Consider the following 25,253-nt stretch of genomic DNA (forward strand, 5'->3'; position numbering starts at 1 on the left):
TATGAAAATGTTAAGTTCTAGAAGTCAGCATTAAGGAAATAAAATCAGGTAGATTAAGGACAATATAATTTAACTCTACCTGTGGAACCTTTTCCTTCAAAAATCTCAAGTAAATACCATGAGGTAAAGGTGTTTCTTAGGAAATTAAGGATGTATGTTTTTATGAAAACAAGTGTAAAAAACAGATAATTTCTAATATCTGTGGCTCATAATCAGGTTGATTTTAAAGTTATATAAATTTTTGTCACCTTTAAAAATGTTACCACATTTGTGTGCTTTTTGCTTTTTGGACTCGATGAAAGTGTACTTGTTCAGGGTTCTCAGGAACCAATGGAACTGAACACTGTTTGAATATGAATGGAAGTCAGGTATACAGAGAGAAACAATTTATTTTTCAGATTTCCTTTTTTTTTTTTTTTTAAGATTTTATTTATTTGACAGAGAGATAGCGAGAGCAGGAACACAAGCAGGGGGAGTGGGAGAGGGAGAAGCAGGCTTCCCGCGGAGCAGGGAGCCCGATGTGGGACTCGATCCCAGGAACCTGGGATCATGACCTGAGCCGAAGGCAGACACTTAACGACTGAGCCACCCAGGTGCCCCAGATTTCCTTTTTAATAGTATAGAGTGTATGTATATATGGATTCATCCACATTTGTTGTAAAGGTCAGTGGGGAGAATAATGAATATAGCTGCATCTTTATGAATATATAAAAAATTCTTTTATTGAGCAGCACTAACACACACAAACCACCTATCTCAGGAAGTTCTTATGCTATACTGGTGTTTTCTAGAGAGAGGTCAACGGGTATTTGATTAGACTGCATTTTATTAACAGTTCCCTTTTATGTTAATGTCAGAACATTGAAGTCCCATGAGTCACCTCCCTGCCCCAAGAGAAACTTCGATTTTTCTGAATGGCTAGTGTTAGGGTGCTAGATTTGATATCTGCTTAATAAGCTGTACTGATGATGTAAGAGTTAGACTTTATAACTTGTGTGTGGGTGGCAAGGGCGACAGGGAAAAACCTAGTTTTCAGGGTCCAGGTCCTCAGTGACCCTGACACTCCTTAAGTATTCATATACTGCCTGGGTGAATGTCTCCATCTTAAAGGAGATGATTTTATGGGTTTGGAACATAAATGTATAAATCTCATAATTTAAAAAACAAGACTTTTGTGCTTTACTAGAAATTAGCAATTGGAAAAAAAAGTTTCCATAATTTTTAAACAAGTGAAGATAATCCCTTTATTTGGTAAGGAAAAGGCCACATTATTTCATATTTTAATATCCTGAAGTTCCAAAATAATCTGCTGGCCTTATTTTCCACTGCTTATTTTAAACTACCTTGATAGCATTTTTAAATCAGGGCAGCATGTACTACAGGAGTGCTTAGCCAAACTTGTAATCCTAGGAAATGCTTCTAGAATCAAGTATTTCTGTGGAGACTCTAGACAGCATCTGGACATTCTTATTAGAGATGAGAACCCATGCACAGAGGCTATGGGACCTGCTCATGGGGCCGAAGTGAGAACTTGACCTCTGTGTCTTCATGTCCTCACCGCTAGCTGCAGGGAACTCCATGAAGCAAGTGGGCAGTGCTTCTCCATTCTTATCCCTCTGTGCTCTTTCAGAGGACCTGGGCACCAGTGTGGTTGAGTCCAAAAAGCTTATTTTTTTCGGAGAGAATTTTGTATGTTTATGTCATTTATAGTAAGATTTACTAACAAACATGGTAGTAGAAGATAGCAAGTCACCCGATAGGCGGGGCATGTGGCTTAGGGCAGTGTCTTATGCTGAGTTAGGAAATCTCCCCTCAATCCCCAACCCTTAGCACATTTTGTCATTACTTCCTGCTGCCTGAAATCCTAGAATAGCACTAGGTGAATGGGTCCAAAACCAAACACTTTCCTCCAATCCAGCATCAGGAGTGTTCACAAAACTAAATATTTAGTTGCGTAGAATTTTATTTCGTCTCAGAAATGTGGTGTTACTAGGTAGGCAGTTTGGGGGAGTAAATTCTCCTAGAATCTTTCTGTTTTCACAGCTCATTTGCCTCTTTAATCCTGATGCCACAGATGAGCTCAGGAATTTTGTGGAGAGTAGCATAGAGTGGCCAGAAATATGTTTAGGCTTTTTGAAATTATTATCCATTTTTATATTTATGCCCCCATCTGTTGTCAGAAATGACTTAGAGACATGCATACACACAACTACTCCCTAATGCTGTAGAGTACATGACTGACCTGTTAATTTAAAGAAAACAAAATTCTTTTCATTCAGCAAATATCAATTATGCCACACTGGTTTTGCTAGATACTGACAGTTTTGTTTTTTTTTTTTTGCACTTACTAATGTGTCTGAGTTATTTGCTGCTCTTGAGTTTGTGAGTAGCACAACTGGACAGATTTCAGCAAATGTCTATAAAAATGCTGCCTCTTAGAGCGCCTGGCTGGCTCAGTCGTTAAGTGACTGCCTTCAGCTCAGGTCATGGTCCCAGGGTCCTGGGATCGAGTCCCACATCGGGTTCCCTGCTCCACGGGAAGCCTGCCTCTTCCCTCTCCCACTCCCCCTCCTTGTGTTCCCTCTCTCCCTGTGTCTCTGTCAAATAAAATCTTTAAAAAAAAAAAAAAATGCCTCTTTTAGTTTGCCCACATCCTTGTTTCTGATTACATACTCCCAGTTAGCTTAGCTGTTTCACCCAGTTGATTGGGATAATCCCAATATTGCAGATCTGATCCAGATGCTGGTCAGGTAGTTTTGTGCATAGGAAAAACAAGATGTAATCCCATCACTGTTTTTAGATGACACATGAATCAGGTGTTGGTCCAGTCTACAGGATTTGGACACAACTGTCTGAAAGGATCTAAACAAAAATCTTATCTCTCGGGAAAAACGCATATCTTTTTATATAATATTTTACATTCACATCTTAGGTATTAAATATTCAAAATCAACCCATTTGTACTGAAGAAAAAATTTTAGACACCAATTCTAGAGTAGATAATTTTTGTTCGTGTTATACATTCTTATCTAATTGAAAGTAGGGAAAATAATTTTTATTGGTTATTTTTCACTCTTGCTGCTTGTTCTAGAAAAATACTTATTTGTCCCTTCTTTGAAACTTTTGCATAATCTAGAATCATTGTCTGAGCTCTTAGGATACTTAGGGAAGAGATTTTTCAAAGGGTGGAAATAAAAGTATACTGATCTTAATGTTAGAGTACCATTTTAACTCTGTGATTAAAAATCATGTTTAGAACTTTGTATGCCCTTGGTGTACTATCTTAATCCTAGCTGTATCTATGTAGAAAAGACCTTCATCAGAAATTTGCCTAAAGTGAATCCCAGGAAAACCTGAAGGGAAAGTTATGTAATCTCCAGAATGTTACTGCATTCTTTTGAGACTTACCTAACTCCACTTGAACTGCAGATAGAGGCTATCATAGGTTAGAGGTCAAGGGGCAGTAGTTAAGATTATAGAAGTCATCTGTCATCTTTTATAGTCTAACAAAGCATGAAGTTATAACCATTATAGACTGATATTTCAGAACTTAATTGGAAAAGTAAGTCCTCCTTTTGGGAAAGTGAGGCAGGAGAGGAATAGGAAGTACACCCTTCAATTCTGTTCGTTCCCCGTACAGTGAGTTTTCAAGAGGGGACTGGGCATTGATGCCCTTGCCTGTAAGCTGCCATTTGGGGGTCTCTTGGGGCTTTAAAAAGTACTTGTACTTAGAATCTAGGGGCGGTGGCCTGGTCATCAGGATTCCTCAGAATTCCTCAGTGATTCAAGTGGCAGCCAGGGACAGTGATTCCCAAGTCTGACCAACCCCTGGAACCCTTACTGAACTTCAAATATACACCAAAAACAAAAAAACAAAAAACAAAAACAAAACAGATGGGGGTAGTGGAGCCTAGGAATTGTTTTTAGTTTAACTTACAGGGGTGCCTGGGTGGCTCAGCTGGTTAAGCGTCCGACTCTTAATTTCAGCTCAGGTTATGATCTCAGGGTCCTGGGATTGAGCCCGAGTCAGGCTCTGTGCTCAGTAGGGAGTTGGCTTGGGGATTTCTCTCTCTCTTCCTCTGCCCCTCATGTCCACTGCTCACACTCACTCGCATGCTCTCTCTAAAATAAATAAATCTTAAAAAAAAAAAACACTACAGACTTTATTCGTATTTTTTTTTTTCCCCACTAAAGTCGTTTTTCTGTTTCGGGATCAAATCCAAAATCCCAGCTTGCTCTTTGTAATGTCACAGTAGTCTGGCAGTGACAGTTCCTCAGTCTTTCCTTGTGTTTTGTGACCTTAACACTCTTTAGTGAGTACTGGTCAGCTATTTTGTAGAATTTCCTTCAGTTTGAGTTTGTCTGATATTGTCTCCTCATTAGATGGAGGTCATGTATTTTTGGGAAGAATACCACAGACATGATGTCATATCAGGAGTTCCGTGATGGCGATATGTTTTATTACTGGTGAAGTTTCCCTGATTCACTTGATTAAGGTGGTATCCGGCAGGTTCCTCTACTGTAAAGTTAATGTTTTTCCTTTTGTAATGAATGTATGTCTTGGGGGGAGACTTTGAGAATATACAAACATCCTGTTTCTCCTCAAACTTTTGTCCTCTATTTGTAACATCCATTGCATGCCACAGTTATTACTGTGGTATTCTAATAGTGGTTTTCTATCTCCCTCATTTTGTATTAATTGGAATTCATCTTTAAAGAGAAAGCTGCCCCTTCTTCCTGCTTATTTATTAACTTATGTCTGTGTGGACTCATGAGTATTTTATCCTGTAGGTAATAATCAAATACGATCACTATTCAGTTGCTCAAATTGTGTTAGCTCTAGCCATTGGGAGCTCTTTCACGTTAGCTCCTGTGTTCCTTTAACCTATCCCTATTCTCTTGATTTTGAACAATTTCATACTTTCTGGAACTCCAGCATCAACTTGTATTTCCCTGACTCCAGCCCTGGGATTAACTACTTCTCCAAGGAGCTCTGGTTCTTTTTAGTAGAGAATGGTATTTAGAAACCAAGATCTCGGCTCTAGGTGTGCTTGTTGCTTCTACCGTGTCCTTGATTCTAGTATTCCTCTTAACAGAGAAAGCTAGGATGTTATCAGCACCACGCTCTAACCAACTGAGCTAACGGGCCAACTGCCAGAAAGCTAGGATGTTAAACGTGCATTCTAGCCCAGGTATAAACACACCAACATTTGTGCATCTGTCCATGGAGACTTCTGATTCTAGTCTAATACCACAGGGTTTGTTTTAGCCTTCCCTCTAGGAAATTGCATTTTTAGAAGCTTCCCAGGTATTTATGATTAATCAGACTTGGAGAATGATAGCTTTGGGATATAAATCTGTTAGGTACGTTATGGACCCAAAGGTCTTGTGGCTTTGTTAAGTAGTCTTCGTTGATGAATACTCCCTTTGTTGTTGAATCATCATTGTTTTCTATTCCTGAGTTAGTCATCATTTCTTCTTACACTGAAAAGAATTTTTATGTCACTCCTACCCCTTCTAACTAAGGGAACTCAGCCGGCTAGGAGAGAAAGTCCCCAGTTTTTTGTAATGGAGTGGGAAGCCAGTCCAGTCTATGGCCAGCATTTTTACAAAACTTGTCAGAGAAATTGAGCGCATTTGAGGCAATGTTAGTGGTTTGAATGCACAGGGAGGCCATGTGTATTTTAGTATATACACAACCCACTCAAATGACAGAAAGTTCACAATTTCACTAAAGCCAAATTTATTTTAATCCTTGAATTATCTTCTTTTTGATAAGGCAGTCTGCATTCTTTTTCTCTAAAGCACAGCATTCTTTCTAAAGCATGTACTTGGTCTATCAGACTTGACAATAAACCCTTCAGCGTGGGGTTATCGAGGATGTTTAGACTGTGAACTTTAGGCCCACACATGCTTGTTAAGTTAGTAGTTGTAAAGTTGGTTAAAGTAGGTGCAGTGACCTTCACATTCTACTGGAGTAATTCATCTGGCATGTTCCTACCTGAACTTAACAGGGTACCATATGATGGGGGTTGAGGGACTTTCAGCCCAAGGACTTAACACAGTTGGGACAAGTTTTAAATGTCAGCTTAATTCATCAGTGATATTAACTGAGGTTTTGGGGGGGGCATGAGAAGAAGATGAATTTAGTTTAACATGTCTTTCCCTAGACCTACAAATGACAGGAACATGTTTATTTGTTCCCAGTCGCACGGCTATTATTTCAACTATAGAAGAGTCATGATGTCAATTCCTGACATCCAGGTCAGTGAGTAAATAGAAAGAACTTCAAATAAAGTCAGAATGTTTCAAAGGAAATTGTATCCTCCCAATCAATGTGTGGACTAAAGTGATAGTCATCATTGAAAATACAACATATGGTTTCCTTAGAAACTTGCTGAGATTGTATGCCTTTCATATGTGAAAGTGAGCCTAACAGTCAAATTTCCTGTTTTACCTTAGAGTTGCTTATGGTTATCAGTGATCACCACCAAAATAGGTTAGCCACAGTTGTCTTATCCTAGAAAGTTTAGGATGAGAACATCTTCCTTAAAACATATTTATAACAATTGGGGTGCCTGGGTGGCTCAGTCATTAAGCATCTGCCTTCGACTCAGGTCATGATCCCAGGGTCTTGGGATCGAGCCCCGCATCGGGCTCCCTGCTCGGCGGGAAACCTGCTTCTCCCTCTCCCACTCCCCCTGCTTGTGTTCCTCTCTCTCTGTCTCTCTTTGTCAAATAAATTTTAAAAATCTCAAAAAATTAAACATTTATGACTATAATGTAGTCATACCTTTAGGGCTACTCATAATAGAAAGCTTAACATTTTTCATGTATGGTAACATGTGGAAGAATCCTCATGGCCTTCTAAAAGCATTTATGAAATTCCTACTTACACATAGCCTTGAAAATTACTAAACTTAGCATTAGTGTTTTTAGGAGCTTATGGTCCCAAGATACAGTAAAAAGCCTGGGCATTTGAGACAGACATATCTGAGTTTTTGTCTGTGAATCACAGTGTAACTCTTTGGCTCTGTGTAAATTGCTTTGTCTCCATGTAAGTTGAGCCCCAGTTTTCTTGCTAGTACAATGCATATGGCATTTACCTCACCTAATTGTGAAGATTAAATGAGATGAGGTATATAAAATGGCATTTGGAAGGGATAAATGTTTTGCCCTCTTTTTTCCCCCGCATCACTTTCCCATAGCCAATACTAGGAAGAATATGGAGCAAAACATCTGAATTGTAGGTTAGGTTATATGTATGTGTTTTTTCAAGGGTACGCATAGCTTAAAAAGTTACAGTGTGAGTAATTAAAGAGTTTGAATTTTCACCCGTGTAAGTGAATCTCTATTTTAAGTAACTACCACATATGAAAAGCCAAACTTGTAAAACAGTTATTACCACTTTGTAAAATAATTTAAAGGATTTATTTTAATAGCAAACTTCTCCCAGGACACCAAAGATATTTTAAAAACAATAGCTGCAAAATCAGCCTTGCAAAAATACATCTAAAGCAGTCCCATTCCTAAGTTATTTACCCAGTGAAATGAAATTATGTTCACACAAAAGCCTGTATACAAACGTTTTTGATGGCTTTATTTGTAATCGCCAAAAACTGGAAACAAGCCAGATGTCTTCAGCTGGTAGATGAATAAACAAACTTTGGAACATCTGGGTAGTGGGATACTATGTACTTAACACCAGGAGACAAAATGCTGATACCTGCCACAATATTGATTAATCTCAAATGCGTTATGCTAGGTGAGAGAAGCCATATTCAGAAGGCTACATACTATATAGTGTCATTTATGTGACATTCTAGAAAAGACAAGGATTATAGAGACAAAACAGATCAGCGGTTGGCTGGGGTTGGGGGGAAAGCATGGACTACAGAAGGGCGGGGGCATTTTGGGAAAGGATCTAGTTCTATATTTTGATTATGGTGGTTATTACATAATTGCATGATTAAAACTGTACACTAGGGGCACTTGGGTGGCTCAGTCATTAAGCATCTGCCTTCGGCTCAGGTCATGATCCCAGGGTCCTGGGATTGAGCCCCACATTGGGCTCCCTGCTTGTGGGAAGCCTGCTTCTCCCTCTCCCACTCCCCCTGCTTGTGTTCCCTCTCTCGCTGTGTCTCTCTCTGCCAAGTAAATAAATAAAATCTTCATTCTTTAAAAAAAAAATTGATTTTGAACAGGTCAAGGTATAGCTATTTGAAATTTTTAAATTGCATTTCATGACTTGCCATGAACATTTAGCTAGAAGTTTGTATATGCTGATAGGTGGAACGATTAAACTGATGTTGACTAATAGTTTAATGTCTTTCATTATTAACTATAAATAGAATCTTAAACTCATTACATTTCTTAACGATTTCACTTCTGTGTTTCTCTCTAGTCTCCAGTCAGGTTAAATGTTCCTGTACCATAATCTGTCACCTCATATACAAGTAGATTGGGCATATTTTAGGGCATATTTATGACAGGAAAAAGCATGAACTAAATTATCAGAGACTGCCTTAGTTTCAAGCATTATTCTGTAATTTGGGAAACAAAGGGAGAAGTGACGAAGAGAAATACAAGAACTGTTAAATTTTATAGAGCTGCAATAGTCTGAAACGATTTTGGTCACAGGAGTGTTAATGAGGGTTGAGGCAAGTAGTTAGGGCCCACTTTTCCTGGTGTGCTGCTAGCCACTTTAGCATCTACGCAAGGAACAGGTACTTCATTATGCGTAGTGAAATCTAAAGATATGTGTAAAATTGAACATTTAGTTTTCCTCTCTCTGTGCCAATTCTATTGCTTTAAAAAGTGAGTATTTTGTTATATTGCTGAACATTAGGAAAATGAAACTGTTGCTACCAGCTATTTACCTTGAAGGCTGTGCCTTATAGAATTCTAATGTTGGGCATTTTCATGTAAGTAGACTTGCTAGTAGGAAATGATAACCTAAGTTCTATTTCACCCTGTTTTCTATAATAGTCTTTGGTCATGGTATGATCATTGTCACCTTTTGCCTTACCTCTGCTTCAGCTGACTTCCCCATACTGAATTCCCCTGACAGACCAGCCAGTGGTCTCTCCTACAAGTTGCTCTGGGGCTGCCCTGTGTTCAGAGCGATCTGCACAGATGTCATTTGTTCTCACAGGGATATTTTTAGATTTACCGATCGAAGGTGGGTGTCACTTTTAATTGTCACTCACATACACCAGATTTATGCAAGTTTTTTTCAGTGAAGTCTTAATTAGCATCTGGAAAAACATCGGTTTCAGAATATCTGAGCATTGTTTTTGGAACATTGGGTTGGCCCCCACTATTCTTGGCATTTTTCTTAATGTGTGGCTATGTGTATATATACACACATATCTTCATTTACTTCTTGAATTTCTCTTTTAGGTTACAGTACAAAACATCGTGTATATTTCTCCCTCTCCTTGCTGATTCTGTTCACTGGATCTTGCATTCATTGATTCATACATTTGTTGGTCCGAAAATACTCATTAAAAACCTCTCATTGCTAGGCACTGTGCCAGGCTTTGGGGAGACTGTGAAGCATACAACACATCTTTCTTTGTCGGAACTTTAGAGCTTGGAGGTGGGGTACTGTGGTGAGTGCCTTTGGCTGTGGTAACCCTGGATGCACATAGCCATAGACCCCTTGCTGCCTGCGGCTTTCTTAACCCTTGAGCCCATGCCTCCTCGCGCCATCTCTTTTTGATCTTTTGGATTGTGCTCTGTGTGGGCATACTTTATTCCCATCTCTTCTTTATCCAGGAAGACTAAAACCCCCTTGTTCCTCTTATGAAATATTAGATTAACAGCCAACAGTAGTAGCTGGATAGATTGAGAAGAAAACTTAGTTTGGATTTTGGAGGATTGTCCAGAAAATTATTAGGCCAGTAACTGGGGTGGAAAGTAGGGAATTGATGGTTTTTGAACATAAAATAGGGGACACAGTCCTTCCTTCAGTTGTACCTGCTGAAAAGTCAAAGCAAATATTCGAGTAAAACTTGGGACCACCACTTGGGAAAAAAATGTATCTTGCTGTGGCGGCAAAATGTCTTCCCTTTTTTCAACCTTACTCAGCCCAAGATAATTGTTCATCCACTTTGTAGCTAGTGAGCATGGTGAAATCACGGAGAAGTGAGCCCAGTGAGCAAAAATCTGTGCTTTCAAACTTCCTTGAAGAGAATATGTCGTGACAGATTAGAAATCTGAATTTATCGACTCAACAGCCAAAACTCATGTTTTCTCATTTAAAAAAAAAAAAAAACCCAAACTGAAAAAAAAATTGTCAAATCACTGTTGTACACCTGAAATTAAGCTTGTGTGTCAACTGTGCTTTAAAAAAAAAAAAAAAAGTTCTGAGTTCAGGGGAGAAAGGCTTTCACTAGTTTTCTCAGGGTGTTTTTTTGGTGGTGGGGAGGGGGCTTATAGAGAGTTCCAAGTGGCTTTATCAGGTCAGAATCAGTATCCACCTATCTGTATTTAAGTCCTTTGTTGGTAAACATCAGAAATGGACACTGAGCCAGCCAAGCAAACAAAGAAACTTATGACCATTCATGAGTCAGAGAAGTGATGAGAGGGCAAGTTGGGGGCTCTGTGCCATCTCAGTGTCGAGCTGGTGGGCCTTCTGGATTATTGCTCAAGTAGCTCAGCCCAGCTAGATTCTTGTTGCTTTGGCTCTCTATACATACTTTGTCTGGGTCAGAGGTCTCCCTACCCTATCAGTCAGCTGGTGCCAAGGTCTAAGTCCCAAAGCCCAGATATAGTTACTAGGGATTTACCCCTTTGTTTGGAGGAGTTTCTGAAAGATGAAATCATTGTGATCCAGGGAGCCTTATAATTACCCTCTGATCTAGCTGATGCGTCATGGATCTGTTCAAATTCCAAAGCAGGAGTATCGGGTCAGGAAATTACCTCTTCTCACCTATCTGTCCTGAAGGTTGATGTTGAATAGTATTGGGTTAAAATTAGGGAAGGAACTGCTAGGAGAGCAATCCTCCCAGATCAGAATTTTTATAAATGAGGGGTACCTGACTGGCTCAGTTGGTAGAGCACGCGACTCTTGATCTCAGGTCTCACGAAATGATCAGGTCAGCTGTTTATTAGAATATACGAAATTCGAGGTCTGTTTAGTTTGGGTTACACGTCAAGGTGATAGATGCGCCTTAAAGGACAGGACACCCGGTTCTCCCAAGCTGAGTCAGGGCTGGGAGCACCAAGTCCATGCAGTAGAGACCGAGTGAGTTCCCAAACCTGGATGCCTGTCAGAGTCATGGAGAACCCGTCCTTAAGATCCCACTTCCAGTTTTTTATGTCTGGACTGGGGTCCGGGAATCTACATTCTTCAGCAGCAAAACTTGATTCTGTTACAGGTGGTCAGAGGACTACTCTTTGGAAATAGTAGCCTTACAGTGTGGTCCTTGTCAGTTTTCTTCGCTTAGCAGGAAAAAAAGTTGGTTAGACCTAAAACAGTCCCTGACTGTGCCTTCAAACAAGGGAGGTCATAGGGCTGTTCTCTAGAAAGACACCTCATAATCTACAGGAAACTGACTAGAAACCCAGATCCTCCAAAGAACACCTCATCCCAGCTAAATCTGTGTCTCAGGAAAGAATCTTCTGAGGCTAGACACCAGCTCCAAAAGATTTCTAGACTTCCCCTGTACATCTTCTCTAAAGAAAGAGCCAAGATAGCAGCCAAGGCTTTAAGCCTTCTTGTAGTTCATTTTATGATAGACTGATTTTGGAGGTAGCAGAAACAGGCATGGAATTTTATTATAGGATCTCTTGCTTTTACGTGGAGCTATGCTTCCCTAGCCTGGGTCATCTTCATAATTAGTTATTAAACTTCAAAAAAATTCAGGAAAATCTGCATTTTAAAAAACTGTTAAGGATGATTTTCATAAACACGAAATTTTGAACCAGTGTAATAAGTAAAAATTTTTTGAAGTTTAGCCTTAGTAGGACGTTCCCCACCAAGTCTGCCCTTTTTATTTCCATATTTAAGTTGGTTTCTTCATTCAGCAGTATTTACTGAATCCCATCTATGTGCCAGATGTATTTCTAGCTCTGTCTAGAAATTGTGGCTTGATCCTAACCAGCTGCTTCCTTTCCCTTAGCATCACCTTGGGTCTGTCACAGGTCCTTCTGATTTTCAGTCTCTGCACTTCTGCCTTTAGAGCTCTGCTGTCTCTTATTTGAATTGTTTGTACAGTACTCCGGAATTTTGCTGGGAGACAGTGGGTTTTAGTTTACAGATTCTGTACACAGGGACTGAATGGTCCTAGAAATGAAGGAGAGCCCTGTTTCCACAATCGCAGGACAGAAGGGGACCTGCTGTGATCTTGAGACTTCAGGGCAGTGCATTTTAGAGGTGCAGCTGTCAGCATTTCCTCATGGACTTTAGTTTCAAGGAAATCAGATGGGCCTTACTGCACCATCTACTTTGGATTCTTGGGGTAAGGCCCTTCCCTCACCAAGGGCAAGGGCTGTTCCTTGTGCTGCTGCTATTTCCTTTACTTATTTTATAAAGCAAGAATTAAAAGGCAGCTATTTATAAAATAAGAAAAATTAAACAAATTAGCATTTTGTTATGATGGGGGATTAAAAAGCTGAGTGGTACAAAGTAAGGCATTTATTTGAATTTAAATGGCCAAGAGTGGCTTCTCCAGGAAAGCGGGGTTCCTTTTCAGACTTAGTGTCAGTTGTCTGTTCTCACTCAGAGATAGCGCTGTTTTGTATAGTTTTCCATTACATATGTCTAGCCAACTTGTAACCTCATTTAGTTCTTTGTGATCTCCATCTTGTCTGCTGGCCACCGAGTAAATGTTAGAAAATGTCTTTTGACAGGATGTGGGCAGTTCATCTGGGGGATTTTTCATTCGCAAATGCCTGACCTCCCAGACTAGGGAGAAGCTTTCAGCAGGTGCTGCTGTGTCTGCCCTTGCTGCCTTTCATCTCCTACTTTTTTCAGAGTTCAGTTCTTAGCTGAACATGCCCTCCAGTTCATGCTTGGCTACCTTTAAGAGACTCTGGAATTCCTGGAAGATTGTAGGACTTAAGTACAACTTGAGTTCAGCCCTGAGATCTCTTGTCCTCAGGGTTACCAGCTCACCTTGAGAGGCCCATGATTTAAGTTACTGTGGGAAGTAGCAAGAAGGTTGGGATCCTGAGTCACAGTACAGCTGGGTTCTAGTGAATAGTAATGGAAAGTAAACCTTTTTTCTCAGCCTAAATGTGAAATGAAAAATGTCTGTCTTGCATAATCTAAATTCTCTTTTTGAAGATCAAATGAAGTATGTTTGAGAAAGTTCTTAAAAAATATTAAGTGCTACTCAAAGGCAGAATATAAGCTTGGATGCCTGGAGGAGGTTGGTCTAGGAGCATAGGTATAAGCTGGAATGTGTACAAGGCAACAGTGTTCTGGTGTTTGTTTCCTGAAGTATCTAGAAGTTTCTGTTCCCTCATAGCACACTCCTTACATCTGTGAGCAGAAGGTTAGAATGTTCAGGGCAGGTTCTTGGATAAAAGCTGTTCATCTCTGCCCACAAGCCCCGACCACACGTGATCTCCCAGGAAGTCTACTTCCTAATCTTGAAATGCAGGCCTAGCAGGAAATAGTATTCAGTGCTACCTCTGGTAGCAAGCAGAGGAGACTTGGGGGCCAAGTAGCATTAAGTAAAAATAATATTCCAGTTGCTAAAAGCAGCCCACTTGCAACAAGAAATCTGGGGGCGGGGGTCTCATCAAGGCTTTTGGGATCCGTGCTTAGAGCATTTCTATCACTTAGAGATACGATTAAGGACATGGGCTCTAGAATCAGACTTGAGTTTGAATATCAGCTTTACCACTTAGTGTGGTGACATTGTACACTGTTGAACCCCAGTTTCCTCATATAAATGGGAATATTGATCTAATATTCAGGAACTAAAGTACAGGTTTACATAGCACTTGACATGTGATGGACATTATAACGTGTTAGTGCTAACTAGTTAATAGTATTGAATAAATATATGAAGGTAAACTTAGGAAACAGATTTTGACAAAGATGTATATGAGTGGTTTGGAATGTATCCATTTTTGTATTGATCACAGTTTAGAAATTGTTTTTTAATAGCGCCTATATCTCTTTTCCTTAGCAAAAATTATTTTTGAACATATCACCTTTAAATAATTTGGGGCAGTTTTTATAGGAAGAGGATCTGTACTTGAACCTAATTACTGATGGATTCCATTTATAAATGTCTCCTACATATCATGATGGTTTATTTAGTTTCTCTGATGCTCAGGAAAAGCTGCTAAACAAATCTTTAAATTTTTGGTACGTAATTGAATCTTGAAAGCTACTCATTTATTCCAGATACTAGTGTATGTTTACTTTAAAATATTTGATAAGAAAAATCTAATAGTGGACACTATTGACTTTTATTCATGAAGGACTGATTCAGATCTATTGAATTTTATGCATAAGGGGCCATTTCGTTTCTGATAAGTATTTTAGTTAATTACTGTCTTCTGACTCTTTCCATTTTTAGTTTAGTGATCAGTAAGCGCTTCCCTTTCTTGGGAGCTCCCAATATTTAACCCAGCCCATGGGAGCCAGTGCCTGCACCTAAACACACTTTACATTGTATATATTGGATATCAGTCAGGTCTGTCTGCACCACTCTGTCTAGTTTTGGATTTCCCATTTAAAGAAAGTTCTCTGGTTTGTCCGAAAAGTGAAAGTAAACCCAGTCATTTTAGATATTTTAAGGAAGAAGAATGTTTAGCCCAGAATAGATGAGACCTAGTTATGGTTGAACAACAAACTCTTCGGTGTAAGTGGTATCATTTAGAAGAGGGTGGCGCATATCCATTGTGAGTTCTAGTGGACATAGTAACTAGGGCTGTCTGATACAGTTATGAACTTCTTGGTGAAAGGAGTGAGTCTTTGTCAGTGAAGTACCCCAACATTGAAAAACAGTAGGGCAGTTATGATGTTTAAGAAGATAACTTGTCTTAGTTCAGGCTTCCATAACAAAATACCACAGATTGGGTGGCTTAAACAACATTTATTTTTCACAGTTTTTGGAGACTGGGAAGTCCAAGATAAGGTGCTGGCCAATTTTAGTTCCTAGTGAGGGCCCACTTCCAGGCTTGCACATAACCACCTTCTGTTTCCTCACATAGTAGGAGGAGAGAACATGAGCTCTCCTAATGAGAACATTAATCCCATCTTGAAGGTCCTACCTCTTGGCCTCATCTAAACCTGATTACCTCCCAAAGGCCCCATCTCCAAATACCCTCACATTGAGGGTTAGGGCTTCAACATAAGAATTTGAGAAACAGACACAAATAGTCCATAACAATATTTAACCTTTTAAAGCCTTAATTTTATTATCTTTAAAAATAGAAATAATATTTACTCATTCATAAGGTAGTTCTGAGATAATGCATTTTGGTACGTACATAGTGGGCTGCCTGGGTGACTCAGTGGGTTAAGCATCTGACTCTTGATTTCAGCTCAGGTCATGATCTCAGGATCGTGAGATCGAGCTCTGGCTCCGCACAGGGCATGGAGCTTGCTTGGGATTCTCTCTCCCCCTCCATCTGCTCCACCCCACCTTTAAAATATTGTTAAGAATTTGGTACATAGTAAGCTCTCAAAAAATTAGTTGCTGCTAACTGTGATGATTAACTTTACCATATTTCAGGGATGTGCTAGAAGTGCTTTTGGTATTTGAAAGACTGGACTAGATACTTTCAGTTCTAAGAATTAGTTAATACATGTTTATATTTTCTTTTGTGCTTGTGAGCCTGAAGATAGGGATGCTGCTCTATGAACATCCTTCAGTTCCACATTCCTCTCTCTGTATGGGCATCTTTATGTCCATCTGCTTTCTGATTATGTATGTATTCTTATTCTGTCTTTGCTTTGTCTCTGAATTTCCATCTGTCTGTCTCTGCATCCCCTCTCTCTCATTCTCTTTCCCTGTCTGTTCTTGAATTTATTTTCTCTCTTCTGTTTTTTTCTCATCATTCGCTCTAATGAATAATTTACAATGTATGTTATTTTGCTATATTTTTTAATCTTTGTTTTATTCAAAAGGTAGTGTCTTCAGTGAGGTGTATCCCTGACATGTGACTGGGTACTTAATCGTCTGTCTTTCTGCCCCTGTTCGGAGTCCCACTTTCCCAGGCGTTAAACAGGACGGGTGTCAGAGGCCCTGAATTTGTTCTCACTTAGCTTTATTATGGCTAGTGCTGGGCTGGACATATAGGAATGAAGTTTTTTGGTGATAGATAATGCTTAAAGAAGAAGCTGTTTAACATATCATGTGTACAACGACCAACTGCTTTCCCCCCAGACATAACCATGAGGGGGAGCCCCCATCCCCAGCTTAGTTGGAGTGCCCCTCCTAGCAGAAGTGTGCCCCTCATTCCTAGGGTGTAGTGAATGTTAGAGCCGCAGGACTCCCTTTACTTTTGTTTTCCCAGCCTTCATAATACACACAGAATTGTTTTATATCTGCTAAGGAAAAAAAAAACAGTCATTTGATAGCGTATATTTTTCTACATTTAGCAACTGGCATTTACCCAGTAGACTGTCTTGTATAACAGCGCTTCCTTTAACCATGGTAATTAAAATCATTTTGAATAGATGTAGTTACACTTAATTATGGATCCTGTGTTCTAGTTGATGTAAGCTCCTTACACATTTAGTTTTTAAGACTTGTTTTATGGCTGAATGGAGATGAAGTTAACATTTTTCATTTTCTTTTAAGAAAAGAATATATATAATTACATAATTAGTTACGAAATTAAAAAATTTTTTTAACAAAACTCATTTTTAAATTGCCACCAGTCAGGCAGTAATACAAGATTGACTTCTTGGGTGGTGGTTCATGTACATGCTGTGACAATCAAAAAGCATGTCGTGAACATATATTACTTACAGCATATATTACTTACAGCAACCTGGATGAATCTCCATAGCAATAGAAGTGGGAAAAGGCAATCACAAAATGTTATATACCATATGATTCCATTTATATAACTTTCTTAAAAATGACCAAAAAAACAAGTGAAGAACAAATTAGTGGTTGTCAGGGATTAAGGAGAGAGTGACAGAAGTGGCTGAGTGTGGCTATGAAGGCCAATAGGATGGATCTTTATGATAATGGAAATGTTCTCCATTTTGACTGAATCAATGTTGACATCCTGATTGAGGTATTGCACTAGAATTCTGCAAGATGTTGCCATTGGGGAAACTGGTTTAAAGGATACATGGGATCTCTTTGTATTATTTCTTAAAACTACATGCCTGTGAATCTACAGTTACTGCAAAAATTACTAATTTTTAAAAATGAGATGTAATACGAATATTCTGATGAAATATTATTTCCTCCCTACATATGTTTCTCTCTTTTTTTGTCTTATTTATTGATGGTTCATTTGATCATTCCTTTATTCATTGAAGAAATCATCATTGAACACTTGCCTAGTTTGGCCTTACCAAATGAATCCTTCTAAAACCAAAATCACACCAACTTGTAACTGTTTTGTAAAGGATATGGCCTAATTTAGTAGTGAGTTTAGCAGTTAGTTTACATCCTCAAAGTTATCTCTTCTGTAGATAAATTTTGGGGCCTTGGTAACATTAAAATATTCAAAAAATTTTCTGGGATAAAATTATGGCTGTGCTTAATGGTGTAAAACTGGTGGGTCTTGATTACACATTCATCTGTGTAGAAGAGAAAAAAATGTTTAAGTGGAATCTGGGCACTGCCAGCAGGCAGGCACTCAATTGTGGGGAGGAGGGTGAGTTTCTCTAGAGGCAGATGTCCTGGCAGGCCCCTAAGTTTTCCCAGTGGAGTAACATTCTCCCAATTCAGCTTTGGACTTATCTGACAACATAGAACGTGATCTTTGGTAACTTTTCTGAGCATGTAACTTTGAGCTTAAGGCTCCTGAAAAGCTGAGTTTAAAGAGACAACTGTGCTTATGATGAATGACCTAAAGAATAATCTGTCTGTTCTCTGGTTCAGTAAAAGTTGGCCTCTGGATTAGCCGGAGCTGTGGAGGATCTCTTGTTTGGTCTATGTCCCACCTGTACCCAGGAGAATGATTTGCTGAATTGTGCTTTGACATAATACGAGGGGTGTCGGTGTCTAATGAATGAAACGTGGTATTTGATAGCTGGAGATGAAACTTGACATCCTTGGGACTGATGAGGAGCTATTTTTTTCTAATTAGTAAAAGTTGAGGGAGATTCAAAGAGACTTCCCCACTGGTCTTCAACACCTACTGTATGGTGGGCTCCCCAACCTGTGGTCTTAGCTGCAGCCACAATGGATGTGGGGCACAAGAGGAAGCATTTCCTCTCATCCCTCAGCCCTGGTCAGGTGCACACTCCTTCCTTGACCCTTTCTGGAGGAGTATTTTAGAGCCTAGTGATCCTGATTTGACTAATTATTGTTGAGCAACACGATTAAAACCCTTTTCTGTGCTTTGTAGAACATGAATATATGTTCGAGTGAGTTGTGTTCAAGTATTGAGGGGATTTTCAATAAAAGTAATGTTATAAATAGGTTAGGCCCAGTCTAGCTCACCCAGAGTTTATTTAATCTAGCATGTCTCTGACCCATATACTATTAATAGTTTTGTAGAAAACTCATCTTTCACTTACTTGTCTTCAGCAGAAACAACCTGTTTTCTGGTTTCTTCTGGAGGTGATCATTGGTCATTTTTTTTCTGCTTGGCTGCTGTGGTCAGGGTGGATGCAGTTGCCCCACGTTACCAGTGATCTTGGGCAAGAGGGCAGAGATGGTAGTCTGGGTTCTTTGGTGGTTCTGTGCAGATTCTAAACTTTAGGGGTAACCCCTACAGGCAGCTGCAAGGATCCATGATGATGGAAAAGAAAAGGGAACTTACGCATGCCTGAGGCCCTGGCTGGGACAGCCTCTCAAGATACAAAAGGACCACCTGATTTTGTCCTTGTGTGGAAATATGTAAAAACAGTGGTAGCATGAGACTTACTGGTTCGAAATCAGCAAGGTTAATAAAATATGTAATATGGTTTACAAATGTGCAATGTCTTTTTAATTACTACTATTTTTTTCTTTGTCATTAGATCCACAAATTCATTGTTACTATCTCATATAAATTTTTTTTTGTCTTTGTAGTTTCAAACCATGAATTATGTGGGACAGCTGGCTGGGCAGGTGATTGTCACTGTGAAGGAACTCTACAAGGGCATTAACCAAGCCACTTTGTCCGGGTGCATCGACGTCATTGTGGTGCGGCAGCAGGATGGCACCTATCAGTGCTCGCCTTTTCACGTTCGGTTTGGGAAGCTGGGGGTCCTGAGATCCAAAGAGAAAGTGGTGAGTGCAGGGGACAGCTTGTTCTCAAGGAGGGTGAAAGGTTAGATGGTAACAGAATAAATTGTTCTTATGTGCTTTCCGGGCTTCCCCCGACTGCTGCAGTGGTTAGGGGGAACAGACACCTGTATGATGTTGAAGATAATGGTATAAGAAGTCAATCTTTATGTGTTATTTTGAAGTTGCTGCTGAATATAAGTCTTACTATAGAAAGTCCAAGGGGGCAAAAAAGGCTGAAAATTATCTTGATAATCCTATTTGTTGCAACTCAGAAGAACAAAATAGAGAAACTGGAGTTATAAATGGGGAAGGTTAGGTGTCTTTGAAAAGTTTCTTTACCTTATACAGCACTTTAAAATATTTAAGGAAGGAACACCTGGGTGGCTCATTTGGTTATGTGTCTGCCTTTGGCTTGGGTCATGATCCCAGGGTCCTGAGATGGAGTCCCACATTGGGCTCCTTGCTCAGCAGGGACCCTGCTTCTCCCTATGCCTGGCGCTTTCCCTGCTTGTGCGCTTCACTCTCTGTCTCTGGCAAATAAAATTAAAAAAATTTTATAAAATATTTAGGGCAATGCCTTCATACCAGTTGTGAATGGGATAGACTGATGTAATCCAGAATACATTTATTTAAACAAAATTCATGCCAAATTTGTTTTGACAGAGCTGTTAAATCTTATTTGTATCTAAATTTTGTTAGTTAATACCAGGACTTGTCTCCAGATCTTACTAAATGCAAACCTACATGCCATAGGCTTGTTGGCTTTTATTTATTTTGGGGAAGATTCATTCAGAAAGAAAACAATTTGTGTTGGTTTTCCTTTTTCTTACATTCGCCACCTTCAAGTAATGGAGCAATGCGAAGGCTTGTAAATGTATTGGATGTCAGGGCACCTGGGTGGCTCAGTTGGTTAAGCAACTGCCTTCGGCTCAGGTCATGATCCTGGAGTCCCGGGATCGAGTCCCACATCGGGCTCCCTGCTCAGCAGGGAGTCTGCTTCTCCCTCTGACCCTCTTCCCTCTTGTGCTCTCTGTCTCTCATTCTCTCCCTCTCAAATAAATAAATAAAATCTTAAAAAAAAAAAATGTATTGGATGTCAGTCAGTTTAGAACACTGAGCTGGTAATAAAACTTGCAGGTACATGGTGGTAGTTTTCCTTTCTACTCTTACCCCACATTATCTACCTGAACAATGTAGGGAGATTTTGTCAGGATTTTGAAAGATTCACAACATATTGGGGCACAGAGCTATGTGTTAGAGGACCACTGGCATAAGTTGGAAACATCTTATTCCTTAAAATAGAAATTTCTATCTTAATTAAACATAGGTTGTTTTGAGAATGGAAGAAAACTTTTACGTTTTCACAGCACTAGATATTCTCCCTTCCTGCCCTCCCCGCCCCCCCCAAACACATCTTTTTTTCTAGGGGTTATAAATCAGTTCTCCACTGGAGAGCCATGTTGCAGGGTGGCAGGGGTTCAGTCACCCTTTGGAAACCAAAAGCAGTCACGCAGTTCATTTAGTAACTTGGAAACTGCCCATTGCAAAACAGTGTTCGGCCACAGTTAGGCTTCTTGGAATTTTTTTTTTCTTGCCAGTAACACTAACCTATAGTACTTTCAGACTTTATCTGCTCTGGGAGAATCTCTATGAAACTGTTTATGCACTGAAATTTCCCATTAGCTTTGCAAGGATCTAGTCATAAAATGGCTTATATGGCACTTTTGTTTGTTCTTCTGTGATCTGTGTTTTTGATCAGCAGATTGGTTAAGTCTTCTGGCCTTTCAGAATGGAATCTGCAGGCTGTTGTATGTGTAAGCATTTGTGTATCTGTAAATGGTTTCTGGACAGACAACATACCTCTTTCTACATGCTGTATGCTTCCAATTAAGATGTAGTACAGTTTATGTACAAGGCTGCCCAAATGATTGTGTTAAATATCTTGTCTCACCCTTGGATTATTTAATAGGAATCTATCCATGAGACACAGGAAAAGAGAAAATTACTTCTTTTGCACTAATATCCCAGAAATCCAAAGGATGTGTTTGAAAGGAAATTTGGCTATTTAACCGAAACACAGCTTTCCTGTGAGAGTAAAACCGAAACCGTGTCTGCCTTGAGATACTCAGGCAATTTGGATTAACTATTTGTCTTATTTTAGGTCAGTTTGGATTAGGGAAAGCTATTCATTGTTTTTAAAATAAGACCCCAGTTATGGTGACACCTATGAAGTAGACTTGAAATCATAATCACCTTTAAGCCTCTGGTTAGGGAAATAATAATAATTTTCCCACTGTCATTGGTATGTTCTTGTTTGATAGAACACCAGTACTCCTAGTGTACTTCATAACTCAAGAGTTGAATTTCAGAAGGTAAACCTGCAGTTGATATTTTAGATATTAGTTTTGTTGATCTAACACAAAACTTACTTATCGAAGTTAAATAACCCAGTGTATTAGACAGGAATTTTCCATTGTGTGTGACAAAAATCCACCTCACACTAGCTTAAGCAGAAAAGGGAATTTATTGGCTTGTGTAACTAAAGTCCAGGGGCATTTGAATTAATCAGGGCTTTATTTAGAGTCTGAGGGTATTACCAGAACTCTGTCTCCTCCCACCTCTCAGCTCTGCATCCCTTCATGTGTCTGCTTTCTAATGCAAGATGGCCACAATACCTCCAGGCTTACTTCCCAGGAACTCAGCAACCGTAGTAGAAAGAGCTGTTTTCTTCCTACAGAAGCATCAATGTTTAGTCTCCCTGTCAGAATTGTCAGTCTCCCTGGTCTGATAGCTGGGATGGAATATATTGATCGGCTTGGCATGGACAGCAGCCTCGCCTCCTCGCTTTGAAGCCACACCTGAAACAGATGATGAATAGATCCCAAAGGACACACCAGAGATACTCTTACCTGAAGAATGGCATGCCAGAACAAGAGTCTGCTACAGCCAGTATTTCTTCTCTTTTCTTTTTAAGATTTTATTTATTTTAGGGAGGGAGGGTAGGGGGGAGAGAGAGAGTGAGCATGAGCAGAGGGAGAGGGAGGGAGATAGAGAATCTCAAGCAGACTCTGACTGAGCATAGGGCCAACATGGGGCTCAATCCCAGGACCCTGAGATCATGACCTGAGCTGAAATCAAGAGTTGGCAACTTAACTGACTGAGCCACCTAGGCACCCCTACAGCCAGTATTTCTAAAAAGCAAATCAGTTCTGTTTCAACATCTGTCATATGTATATATATATATATATATTTTTTTTTTTAAAGATTTTATTTATTTGAGAGAGAGCACATGACGGGGGGAGGGTCAGAGGGAGAAGCAGACTCCCCGCCAAGCAGGGAGCCCTATGCAGGACTCGATCCCGGGACTCCAGGATCATGACCTGAGCCGAAAGCAGTCGCTTAACCAACTGAGCCACCCAGGCACCCTGTCATATATATTGAGTAAGATTAAGCCACAGGGTAGGAAGTATGACTATACAGTTATGAGTATTGTTTTAGATACCAGTTTACAAGGTACATCAGAATGAGTATGCCAGTTTTCCCACTGCTGTCGTCTTTTTGTCCGTGATTCTATCCAGGATCCCACATTGCTTTCACTTATATTCTCTAACCATTCTGTCTTTCCTTACAACCTTGACTTTTGAAGAGTACAGATGGTTATTATATAGATTGTCCCTCAGTTTGAGTTTGTGTGATGTTTTCTCATTTGGGGAAGAACACAGAGTGAGGGTGTACCCCTCTCAGTGCATCATCTCAGGAGGCCCAACGTGGTGCCATGCTTTGTTACTGATGATGTTAACTTTGATCCTTTGGTTAATGGTATCTACTGGGTTTCTTCACTGTAAATTTATTTGGTGAAGAAACTTGGAGACTGTGCAAATACCCTGTTTTTCATCGTACTTAGACCCATGAATTTTACCATACCCTGATGAATTTTGCCTGCAACAATTATTACTGTGGTGTTTGCCAAATGGTTTTCTGTTTCGTCCTTCCTACTCTGTTTCTTAATTGAAATTCTACTGTATTGAAGAGCTATCCTTTTCTCTTGTTTATGTATTCATTATTTAGATCAGTGTGGACTTCTGAATATTAATTTTACTCTGTGGGTTATATAATCCATTATTATCATTATTTAGTTGCTCAGATTGTCCCAGGTTTGGCAATTGGTAGTTAGCTCCTTCAAGTTGAGTCCTTTTGAAATGCTCCCGTCATTTTTTTGAGCACTTTCTTACTTTCTGGCACCATAAGATATTCCAGAAGAATCCACTTTACCTGCCTCAGCCCTGGAATTATTTTGTTTCTCTGGGGACCGGTGGTTCCTCTTATTAGAGAATGGTATCTAGAAACAAAGAATCTAGTCACTAGGTTTGCTCATTACTAACTGAGGTGTCATTGCTTTTAGGCCCTGTCAGTGGGCAGAGCTGGAAAAATCTGTGTACGTAGATACACGTACTTACATCTGTCTGTAAAAATCATGAGTTCCCACTAATTCCAGTCCATCACCAGAAGGTTCCTCCTCATCTCCTTATTTGTGACTTCTTTTTCTGACAGTGAGAAACGCCTCTTACTATACAATATGTTTACCTATTTGTTCAATCCTAGAATACACATAAAATAATTACAGAACTGCTAACCCATATGTCTGATTTTTTTTTTTTTAATTACTAACTGCGGTATTTGTTGTAGTTTTTTGTCTTCAGACTTAAAATAGTCAAAATACCATTTTCCACTTAGGCTAGTTTTCTTCCTTACCCTGCAGTGTGGTTATGTTACTTACATATATTTGTAACAAGCATTTTGACAACATATGTCAGTTAATGACCTTCAGTGACCTGATGTGACCCAGCACTCAGTGTCAGAAGGGATAATTGGGGGGCGGAGCAAGATGGCGGAGGAGTAGGACACCTAGATTTCGTCTGGTCTCAGGAATTCAGCTGAATAGGGATCAAACCATTCTGAACACCTACGAACTCAACAGGAGATCAAAGAGGGGAGTAGCAACAACTCTGAACAGAGAAGCGACCACTTACTGGAAGGTAGGACGTGCGGAGAAGTGAATCCGAGGTGATATTCGGGAGGATAGACGGCGGGGGAGGGGCCTCCACCGGCCGCTTCTGGCAAGTGATAAGAGTCGCGGAACACAAAATCGAACTGTTAGAAGCTGAGGGACAACGCTGCAGTGGCTAAGCGGGGGGTGGAACCCTCGCGGGACAGCGTGGTCTCAGGACCCTTGGGGTCACAGAAAGACCAGGGGAGCCTGAGTGCGCCCGAGCTCCCAGGTATCGGAGCGGGGAAGCCGGCTGCAGAGACGGAGCTGAGGCGCGGGCTCTCAGCTTGGGGTTGCCATAAACTGTGATCCGCGCTCCAGTCGGGCCACTGCTCCTCCAGCAGGGACCCAACAGGCGGCAGATCCGGGGAGGAGCGGCGCGGGAACGCACTGCAGGGATCTGCTGGGTTTGGATACTCCACACGGGGTCGGGTGCCACAGATAGCAACGCTCGGTCACAGGCCGGGTGAGCACGGAGAGCGGCCGGAGACCGGGGACAAGGGAGTGACTGCTTTTCTCTGTGGGCGTACTGAGGAGTGGGGCCCCGAGTTCTCAGCTCCTCCGGGTGGAGATTGGGAGGCCACCATTTTTGCCCTGGTCCTCCAAAGCTGTACCGAGAGCTTGCAGGGAACAAAAGCTCCTGAGATCAAACCCGAGCAGCTTGCTTAGCCCGGACCGACAAGGGCGGGGCAATTCAGCCTCCGGCAAAGACATTTGGAAACCACAGCAACAGGCCCCTCCCCCAGAAGATCAGCCCGAACAGCCAGCAAGCCAAAGCCAAGACCAAGTTTACTGATCAAGGAGAACAGGAGAACTCCAGCGCTAGGGGAATA

At 40.4% G+C, this 25,253-nt stretch overlaps 1 protein-coding gene across 4 annotated transcripts in view; it reads left to right on the plus strand.

The window, feature by feature from the left end:
* The window catches only part of LPIN2 (lipin 2), an 85,861-nt gene that overhangs the window by 23,249 nt on the left and 37,359 nt on the right, over positions 1-25,253 (plus strand). For all 4 annotated transcript variants that reach the window (XM_027575336.2, XM_027575337.2, XM_027575334.1 and 1 more), the window contains exon 2: positions 19,176-19,376. In XM_027575336.2, the coding sequence (XP_027431137.1) occupies positions 19,185-19,376 (192 nt within the window). In that variant the 5' untranslated portion in view covers positions 19,176-19,184. The remainder of the gene's footprint in view (positions 1-19,175; positions 19,377-25,253) is intronic.

This window comes from Zalophus californianus, chromosome 14 (assembly GCF_009762305.2).
Source record: "Zalophus californianus isolate mZalCal1 chromosome 14, mZalCal1.pri.v2, whole genome shotgun sequence".
Taxonomy (NCBI): domain Eukaryota; kingdom Metazoa; phylum Chordata; class Mammalia; order Carnivora; family Otariidae; genus Zalophus; species Zalophus californianus.